Genomic DNA, 10,798 nt, shown 5'->3' with positions numbered 1-10,798 from the left:
TGAGACGTTCCAAGTGCCTGTGGTGATACGCAGGTGTCCGTGTGATGATGAATAGCTAGTTGCAGCTCTTTTCAGCTGCATGCACCCGTCTAAAACTGGTGTAAAGCAACCGATGGCTTCACATGTGCCGTTTTAAATGAAGAAGTAGGCCCATGGGGTATCTAAGCGCATGAGCGTCGCTCTCTTCCACCACCCCAGGTAACCTAGCTAGGGGAGTAGCTAACTTATTTTTGCCGGCGGGCAAGTTAAAACTACGCGCGGGCTGTGTTCTCTAGTTTAGACATGAGCTATATTTGCCATATAATAGTATCCACATTGGTCTAGGTGGGCAATTTCTCTCACCCTTTGTTCACCCCCCCCCCTGCTAGCTACATCTTGTAGATGCAATTTTCGCATGCGTAACTAATACGTTTGTGGGCTGTTTTACCCACGCGCTCACCCGGCGAATATTTCTAGCATTTAGCGTATCCTGCGGCTTTAACCTGAAGTTGTGTGAGCCAAAGATCAGACTACGTGTTACGTTATCTCTCTGTCATCTTTACTTTTGCGCCAATGGGTTAAATCGGTAGCTATAGAAGGCAAATTTCTCACATTCATTTGGGAATAATGTACCCATAGATGATATCGACGCAGCTAGCAAACTGAAGATGGCGCCACTGCCATTGTTATAACTCGAATGCACCTGGTACTACTGGTGCACCAATTTCCACCAGAGTTACAGGAATATTCGGATAGGTATCTACCGGAACTGCTTAGACACATGTTCAAGCTCTATGTACCTTGAATTCGCTGCGCCTCGCGCAAGCCAATGCTATTTGATAGTCCGCAACTCTTTTGTTGGCATATGTTACATATAAATCTCTCTTTTTTTTACATCAAACTACCCGTGAGTATCCAAACTGCAAACCACAGATTATGCAAACTATAAGTTCTGTCATCAGGCACTGTGCATGTGCGAACACAAGCTAAACTGTCTGCGTATACTGACAATTAACTAAACCAGTATTTCTCAAATTGGGGCGCGATCGCCGGTAAGTCGGAAGATTACTTTTAGGTGCTCGCGAGATGTAAGCGCGATCCAAGAGTTTTTCATATCCCCAATGACAGTCACATTGTCACTACCGATCCTAACTATCGATAATTCTCACTACCGATAATTCCTATAATATATAAACGCGTATCATAAGTATAATAAATATTGGACCAAATTTAGTATTTTGGAGACAAAATAGGTTTGTTACAAATGAGTAAAGTGAACACAGCGTTAAAAAGCATGACATTAATAAGAAATAACACATAACTATAATAAATTTGTATTTGGGCTTTATTTATATTATTATATATATGTAATATATTAATGCGATATCGGTTAGGCCTGCTTTCAATATGCTGTAAAAAAAATACACATAAAGACAACATGTTTCTTGAACTAATACAAAAATGTAGACAGTTGCAACCACAATAGCAACAACAACAACATCATCATCATCATCATCATCAACAACAACAACAACAACAACAACAACAACAACAGCAGCAGCAGCGGTAGCAACGCTCTATCACAATTTAACTCAAATATTTGACTACATATACACATAATAACATTAGTGAAATTTTTATAAACAAAAATTATTTTCTCCCTGTGTGCTTCTCCAGTCGCTTTTAGTCCAACGAATTAATTGAGCTGAGATCACTTGAGTCACATATTGAAAGTATCAATCAACGTATCACACTAAAAAAAAGTAACAAAGTCGTATCGTCTTAATAAATTTGAATAGTTTAAATAGCCTGTAATGATAATTCATAATAGTACATAATTTTGACTAGAATAACGAGTAAAACCAAGTCCACGTGTTATATATATATATCCGTAACTCTGGTTCGGTAACTTGTCTTGTTAAGGATACTGTTATGGGTACGGACGGGTAACACTGTAAAGGGCATTGCAACATAACTGCTCACCAAATTCAATCAAACTTATATCCATTACATAAGAGAGATGTCTCTCTACGCTCTTGCTGAATTCTTTTTTTAATTCATCGCTAATTAAGGGACGGCAAAAATTGTGAATTTATACAAAAAAATGTTTTTGTTTTTTATTTCTCAGAAACAGCAAAGAGTTGGGACCTAAACTTTTAACCATAGGTTGTTCATAATATGAACTAAAAAAGGGTCCCTGGAATTTTTTTTAAATGCTGAATAAGTTGAAAAGATGCTGAATAAGTTGAAAAGATGTACAAAAATTTGTAGTGATTTTTAAAACGCAACAATTTCGTAAGCAAAGAGCCATAACTTATAAAATATAATATTTTAAAAAAATTCCAGGGATTCTTTTTTCCTTTGATATGTTAGCATTGAAACGTAACAAACATTTTTGGAATCGGAGTTGTGAGTTTCGAGAAATAGCGTTTGAAAAATCAGCAACTTCAGCATTTTAATAATGGAGATATTAGCACTTTTCTAAATTTCCTATGATTGAACGCCAGTGTTAAGAATTGACTAATGCGGGAATTTGAAACTGTTTGGGAGGCTACGGATACATATCTGCCCATGGGTCCGATATATCAAATAAAATGGGTATTGAAATTTCGACCGAAAATCACCTCCCAACCGGCCTAACAGTATCCTTAACATCAAGTAATCAGTAACATCAAGTAATCTTTCACAACTAAAGAAAAATTAAAGAATATTCTTATGGGATAACACTATCGTTGCATCAATCTATAGTTGCATACAAGTTCAATATAATAGTAATCACAGATTCATAGAAGGCCACGTTTCTCGAATTCGAAAATATATAATTCACTTGCCTCCTTTTTAATTGTCAATCAAACACCAACAATTTAACTAGTTAAACCCCATATGACAAGTTGTTTGTTAGCCACATAATTAATATTAAAACACAATATAAGTTATTATACAGTGTAATATAAGTCCAAGTTTATGCAATATGGCGACTTGGTAGGCATCAGATTAAAAAATTGCACTAGTACGAGCACGCAAGTGTGTGCATAGTGTCACGTGAAACACACAAGCACATGCACACACATACACACACGCGCGCACGCGCGCACACGCACATACACACGCACACACACGCACACTCATATATATATATGTATAATTATATATACATATATACAGGTCTTACAAACAACTGGTTCCTGACCCCGGAGAACAATTTCGCATGAAACTTCTATTCACTCTTTATCTCAGATACGAGGTCGGCGCGCGTAATGCAAGACATTATTCGCTAGAAATAACGTTGTGTTTGTTCGGATAATACTCTATTTATTATGCCATTGTTAATAAAGGGTGGTAGTTAAATAGTATTTGTCGGAATAACAGAAGCTTTACTGCAAGTATCGGCGTAGAGACCGAAAAAAGAAAGATGCCTCAGCGATAATTTAACTTGTATGTACATGAGTTAATAGACTTACATTAACATGTTGTGATATACGTTACATATGTACATTTATATGGACGCCAGGCAGCCTCCTTCTAAAGGTTAGCCAGTTAGTCATATTAACACACTATATTGACGCAGAAAATAATTTCAGGTTCTATTCCTGCCACTATGACACCTTTTTCGACTCTACCTGCCATGGCGTGGCATGGTATACATCCCACTATAGCAAACGCCCTCCCTCTACATCGCACGAGGGCAATAAAGATAGAATCCTCACGCCCATGCGCAGTGCACCATGCGCCCAGCTAGACATGTCCATGCAAACTTCACGACAGATGGCGCTCTCGTTCATTGGCTCAATCTACCTGAGTGTGCGAAGGGGGGCGCTGCATGCAGTTTGATGTCCATGCTCAGGCATACTTTAGAAGTGGCGAATTTGCCATAGGCAGGATGTGTACCCACGCTACACGGGCCTGGTGGCGGCAACGCTACACGGGCCTGGTGGCGGCAACGCTCCACGAAATCAAATCATTCCAATCCGAATCCTTCCGCATTAGAGATTGCGATGATGAGTTTGTGCTTCAGGACCTTTCGATTTCTGTAGTCGGGAAGCACCAGCTGATTGAAGCAGGTGTGTGACATAGGCAGCCTGAAATACGTGGAGTAGTAGAATTTTTCACGTTCGTCCACTCGTCAAATGATTGAACAGCACCGAAAAGCATTGTTTTCGGTATACGGCGATTTACGATTAGAGAAATACAGAGACGGGTCGAGTTTTACATTCCTCTTCTGTAGTTCTTACATGTCGTTGTTGGCGTCGACCCGAGTTATCTTGAAGGTCATCTCCGACATGCCACCTATCGGTACTCGGTCGCTGCCCGTCGTGAACAGTAGAAGGCTCTTGTGTAAATGCGTAGGCAAATCTAGCACGACGTCCCAAAACATCCTACCATTCACAAAATATACCATGTCAACATGCGCGTTAAACCAATATCTTTAATCTCAACGGCTTTGAGGAAGAAATTAAATAAAAACATAATTAGACATTTTAAATATACGTATAGGCGTGCACACGCGAAGAGGCACACCCGGCGGGCAAATAAGCTCGCACGTTCGCGCGCACATGCACACGCATATGGGGCGCCAAGTGTCGCATGACTGATTTCGTTACGAAATCAATGATTTTATAACGAAATCAAGTCTACAAAGTGATTTCGTTACGAAATCAACTACTGCGAGGGATTTCGTTACGAAATTAGCTACTGTGAGTGATTTTGTTACGAAATCAGCTACTGCAAGTGATTTCGTTACGAAATCATGCTACACTTAGCGCCCCGGCACGCCAAGTGTCGCATGACTTTATTTCGTTACAAAATCAAGTCTACAAAGTGATTTCGTTACGAAATCAAGTCTACAAAGTGATTTCGTTACGAAATCAACTACTGCGAGCTGGCGCCAAGTGTAGCATGATTTCGTAACGAAATCACTTGCAGTAGCTATCTACAAAAGTGATTTATCGTTACGAAATCAAACTATCTGGCGAGTTGATTTTCGTAGAAAATCACGCTACTGCGGTGATTCGTTAGCGAATCAGCCTACTGCGCAAGGTGATTCGTTACGAAAATCATGCTTACACTGGCGCCCCGGCACGCCAAGTGTGCATGAGCTTTATTTCGTCTACAAACAATAGTCTACAAAGTGATTCGTTACGAAATCAAGCTATGCGAGTGATTTCGTTACGAAATCAACTACTGGCGAATTGATTTCGTTTACGAAATCCAACTACTGCGAGTGATTTCGTTTACGACCAATCAGCTACTAGCGGAGTCGATTTCGTTACGAAATCAGGGCTATGCGCGTGATTTCGTGACGAAAGCAGATGCGACATTGTCCACGCTGGCGCCGCCAAGTGTAGCATACTTTTTTCGTAAACGAAATGCAAAGTCACAAAGTGTATTTCGCTTAGCGAAATCAACTAGCTGAGCGTTATTTCGTTACGAAAATCATGTCAACACTCGGCGAGCCGGCGCGCAAAGTGTAGCATGACTTGATTTCGTTACGGGAAATCAGCCTACTGCGGAGTGATTTCGCTACGAAAATCATGCTACACTTGCGCGCGTTCCGAGCGCGCCAATATGTCGCATAACTGATTTCGTTACTAAATAGCTACTGCAACGATTGATTTCGTTACGAAATCATGCTACACTTGCGCGTTGGGTGGCAAATGTCGCATGACTGATTTTCGTTAAGATAATCATTGATTTTCGTTAACGGAAATCAAGTCTAACAAAAGAATTTCGTTACGAAATTAAGTCACAAAGTGACTTTGTACGACAATCAACGATACTTGCGAGTGAATTTCGTACGAATCAGCTTACTGCAATCGACAGTGAATTCGTTACGAAATCAATGCTACATTGCTGATAAGCGGCCCAAGGTGCATCGCATGGATCTGATTTCGTTACGAAATCAATGCGATTGCTTTGCAACGAAATCAAATCTCGAAGGGATTTCGTATACGTAAATCAAGCTACATAAAGTGATTTCGCATTACGAAATCAACTACTGCGAGTGAATTTCGTGACGAAATCAGCTACTGCCTGCAATCGAAGATGATTTCGCTTACACCATCATGCTACACTTTGGCGTTAGGGCCAAAGTGTCGCATGCTGATTTCGTTTACTAAATCATTGATTCGAACGAAATCAAGTCTAACAAAGTGATTCGTTACGAAATACAACTACTGCGAGTGATTTCGTGACGAAATTAGCTACTACAATCGAAGTGATTTCGATTGACGAATCAATGCACACTTGGCGTAAAGGGCGGCAAGTGTACGCATGCTGATTTCGTTTATTAACATCATTGATTTCCGTTAACGAATCAAGTCTAACAAAGTGGCATTTTCGTTACGTTCGAAATCAGTTCTACAAAGTGATTTCGTGTACGAAATCAACGTACTGCAGTATTTCGTGACGAAATCAGGCTACTACAACGGGCTGATTTCGTTACGAAATCAATGCTTACACTTGCGCGTAAGCGGCGCCAAGGTCCGCAATGGCTGATTTCGTTACTAAATCATTGATTTCGTAACGAAATCAAGTCTACAAAGGTCGGATTTCTTGTTCTACGAAATCAAGGTCTACAAAGTGATTTCGTTACAAATCAACTACTGCGAGTGATTCGTGACCGAAATCAGCTACTACCAAATCGACGTGCAATTTCCGTTTACGAAATCATGCCTTACACTTGGCGTAAGGGCGCCAAGTGTCGACATGACGCTGATTTTCGTTACTAAATCATTTGTATTTCGATTAACGAAATCAAGTCTCAAAGATGAATTATTCAGTTTAATCGAAAATGCAACAGGTCATATAATAAGGCCTATGCGACTACGTTGGCGCGTTGAGTTGCTCGACGCTTACGAATGTAGCACTATGATTTTTAACGCTTAGACCAGGATATCAATTTCGTCGACCCGGAGTTGTTAAAGTAAATGCAGCCCTGATACCTTCTGTTCTTCACAATACGCGAAATCTACTCGCAGTTTAGTTGGATTTCGATATTTACTCGAAACTCACTGTTGTTAAACTTGAAAATCATTTGCTCGAGTCACTTAGGAAGAGATCGACTTTGTAGGATTGATTTCGTTACGACACTCTCAAGGGATGATTTTCCAAAGGTGTAATCGCAAATCAGGCCATGCGAAATTCCTTGGCCGGCCCTTACGGACTCTATACGTGGCTAGAGCATTGAATTTCGATAAATCACGCAAAATCATCTATCTCGATTCGTAGTAGCTGATTTCGTCACGAATCATCACTACGCCGAGTAGGAGATGCAATTGAATTGTCGTAATAAGAATCACTCTCATAAAGTATTTGAATTTTCGGGTTTACATAAATCGAAATGAATATTAGTTAAGTCTGGAAACTTATCACCATAGACATCTTAGGCGCAGTATTTCCTATGCCAAGTGCTACGCAGTGATTTCATCACACCGAATATCACAACTTTATATGCTAAGCTAGCTGATTCGTCCCCGAAAATCACTCAGGCAGTAGTTGATTTCGTAACGGATAAGTGACACTTTTTTTAGACGTTTGCATTTCAGTAACGCGGAAAAAATCCACTTCCTTAGATTGGATCTTCGTTGCAAATGATCATTATGTGACCATAATTTCGATAAACGAAATCCTGTCATGCGCAGCAACTTGGCGCGTGCACTTATCCAAGTTTGTGAGCCATGATTCGCGTAAAATCAATCGACATTATCACCTTTCTGGATCTTCGCTCAGTAGCTGATATTTGGGCGTCTCACACAACTCGTGCTCGCACTAGTTGATTTACTGCTGAACTAATTTCCAGCTAATCGAATAAGTCAAAGCTTTTACTACTCTCCGTAAACGGCTTACACACTCTGCTTAGCGTAAGACTTAGATGTTTCACGTATCAGAAATCAATGAAATTTCATTGTATACAGAGAAATCACTCTTAGTCATGCGTGACATCACTTGTCAACCCCACTATGCGCCATATGATTATATTGTGTAGCATGATTTTACGTGAACGAAATCAAACCGATTGCAGTAGCCTGATTTAGTAAGCGAAATCAGTAATGACGACATTTTGGCGCGCACGGCGCGCCAGGAGGCGAAGCTTTTAGCAAAATGAACAATAGCTGTTATAACGAATAGCAGTACGTGACAAAGTGAGGCTGAGTTAGAATACGAATAACGAAATCAAATATCTGCACATTAGCCTCAATTCGGGGCTCGCGGCTGTGCCGTTGCTCGCATGGCAGGTTGAAATAAGACTGTTACCCGGTCCCATGCTCCTTCGGCCTTATGTTACTCGATGGCTTACGTTTCCATCGACTAATCCAAGTATCGGCCGAGCGACAGTAACCAGTCCTAGGATGTGGACTGCCGGGAATTTAGGAAATCGGAACGGTTTGCTATATTCCGGCCGGCTTACAGGAGAGAGATGGTGAGTGGTGAGAGAAGGGTAGGAGAGAAGCTGGTGCGAGAAGGAGGAGGGGTGAGATTGTTTTTTTGATTATTATATTGTGAATTGTTTTATGTTTAATGGATATATTCTTTTTGTTATGATGTATATTTATCTATTTTTGATGTTTTGTATATATATGGTATATGTTTATATAGAGATATATTATATATGAGTATGAGTTATTTTATTTTTGTTTGTGTGTATGTATTATTGGTTTATTGTATATGTGGGGAGAAGTATTGTTTGTTTTTTGTTTTGTATTTATATTTTATATGTTTTTTTTAGTTGATATTTTAGCTTTTTTTTTGTTTTTTTTTTTTTTTTGATGATATGTAGGTATGTTTGATAATTTGCTGAAGGAGTTGGACAGGCTTTTTTATGTATTAATGTGCTGTGTTGTGGGGTAGGTAAGGTGAGGTTGAAGGTGTATATATATTTTATGGTGCTTAGTTGTGGTAAGGGAGTGGTGGTCTGGGGAGGTGTGGGTAGAGATCTGGGCGGAGATAGGAGAAGGGAGAGCTGTGGAGAATGAAGAAGGAGAGAAGGGAGAGGTGGTGGAGAAGGAGGAGGGAGAAGCTGGCGGAGAAGGGAGGAAGGCGAGCAAGGATAGAGTCGCTGGAGAGAGGAGGAGGTGAGAAAGCTGGTTGGAGAAGGAGGAGGGCGGAGAGGGCGAGAAGGGTGGTGGAGAGGAAGAAAAAGCTTAGCTGTGAGAAGAAGGTAGGCGAGAAGGCTGCGTGGAGAGAGGAGGGAGGGAAGAAGGAGGGCGGAGAGGGACCGTTGGTGGGCAGGAGGAGGGGGAGAAGGTAGAACCGGGATTAAGGAGGAGGAGAATGGAGTGGGTGCGAGGAGAAGAGGTGAGAGAGCGAGCCAAGGGTGGTGGGAGTGAGTTGTGTAGTGAGAGGCTGTGGAGAAGGAGGAAGGGAGAGAAGAGAGAGTGGTGGAGAAGGAGAATGGGCAAGCTGGTGGCTGAGAAGAGAGGTGTGAGGCGGAGCTCGTTGAGAGAAGGCGGAAGGGAGAGAAGGAGGGGGAGAAGAGCAGCTGGTGGAGGAGGAGCGGGAGAAGGGAGAAGCTGAGTGGAGAAGGAGGATGGAGAAGCTGTGTGGCAGAAGAGAGGAAGAAGGAGGGGGCGAGAAGCTGGATGGACGAAGGAGGAAGCGGAGAAGGGGAGAAAGGTGGATGGATGAGGAGGAAGCGAGATAAGCTGGTGGAGAAGCGAGAGAGTGTGGAGAAGGAGGAAGCTCTACGACCAGCCTTCTCTTTCCTCCCTCCTTCATCCACAGCTTCTCCCTTCTCCCCTCCTTCTCCACCACTATCCTTCTTCTCCCCTCCTCCTTCTCACCAAGCTTCACCCCTCCTCCTTCTCCACCAGCTTCTCCCCTCCTCCTTCTCACCACCTTCTTCTTCCCTTTTCCTCCTTCTCATCATTCTCCCTTCCTCTCTCTTCACACCTTCTCCCTTTCTCCCCTTGTCCTTTCTCCACCGCTTCATCCCCCTCCTACCTTCTCACCGAGCTTCTCCCTCTCCCCTTCCTCATTCATCCACGCAGCTTCGGCCCCCTCCTCCTCTCACCAGCTTCCCCCTCCTCCTTCTTCACCACCTTCTCCCTTCCCGCTTCCTCATTCTCCACGCAGGCTTTCTCCCCTGCCTCTCCTCTCACCATGCTTCTTCTCCTTCCTTCTTCTCCACCACCTACCGATGCTTTCACACTTCATGCAGCAGTGAGAATCGCTTTGCGATACAAGCCTGGAAGTGACGTCACGAAACACGCGATTACTATCAGAATTGGGTGTATAACACAAAACACGCTGACAAAATATGACAAATTGATCTCCGTGTGTACCGCCTCGATATATGGACAACCCCACATCGACCGATCAAAATATTGTTGATGACAAAATTGAGGTCACGGCGTTATCTCGCATCCTGGAGAAAGTCGGAGTTTTTTTTCCCCAAGTTAGGCAATTAAAGGCAAATATTTATCATGATTTTAGTTACATACAATTATTAAAAATTTCAGAATAAGTTTAAGAAAGTTATTAGTCGTTAGTCTTTACTCGCAGTAGCTGCATTTCGGTCACGAAATCACTCCATGTAACTGATTTTCATTAAACTGAAATCACTTTGGGGGGTTGAGACTTGATTTTCGGTAACGAAATCATTTCCAGATTGAGTTTCGTTATGAAATCATTTTTCGTAACCATGAAATCATGTACGAATGAGACACTTGGGCGCTCCCACTACGCCAAGCGTCGGTAGGCATGTATTCGGATAACGAAAGTTGCACTCTGTGAGTTTTCCGACTGGGAGCATGCGAAATTTTTTAGGTAACGAAATCAGTAAATGCGACATTTGGCGCGCCGGCGTAACGTCCGCACGAAA

The 10,798-nt window shown here is 41.9% G+C and overlaps 1 protein-coding gene across 3 annotated transcripts in view; it reads right to left on the bottom strand.

Annotated features, from left to right (window-relative positions):
* Nucleotides 1-3,834: 3,834 nt before the first annotated feature.
* Nucleotides 3,835-10,798, bottom strand: part of LOC106808216 (probable E3 ubiquitin-protein ligase HECTD2) — an 18,343-nt gene continuing 11,379 nt past the window's right edge. For all 3 annotated transcript variants that reach the window (XM_014810829.1, XM_014810831.1, XM_014810830.1), the window contains 2 exons: nt 4,212-4,355; nt 3,835-4,058 (listed from right to left, as the gene is read on the bottom strand). In XM_014810829.1, coding sequence (XP_014666315.1) covers nt 3,938-4,058; nt 4,212-4,355 — 265 coding nt within the window. In that variant the 3' untranslated portion in view covers nt 3,835-3,937. The remainder of the gene's footprint in view (nt 4,059-4,211; nt 4,356-10,798) is intronic.

Source organism: Priapulus caudatus, unplaced genomic scaffold, assembly GCF_000485595.1.
Source record: "Priapulus caudatus unplaced genomic scaffold, Priapulus_caudatus-5.0.1 Scaffold260, whole genome shotgun sequence".
NCBI lineage: Eukaryota > Metazoa > Priapulida > Priapulimorpha > Priapulimorphida > Priapulidae > Priapulus > Priapulus caudatus.
This window is presented reverse-complemented; position numbering and strand designations above follow the sequence as displayed.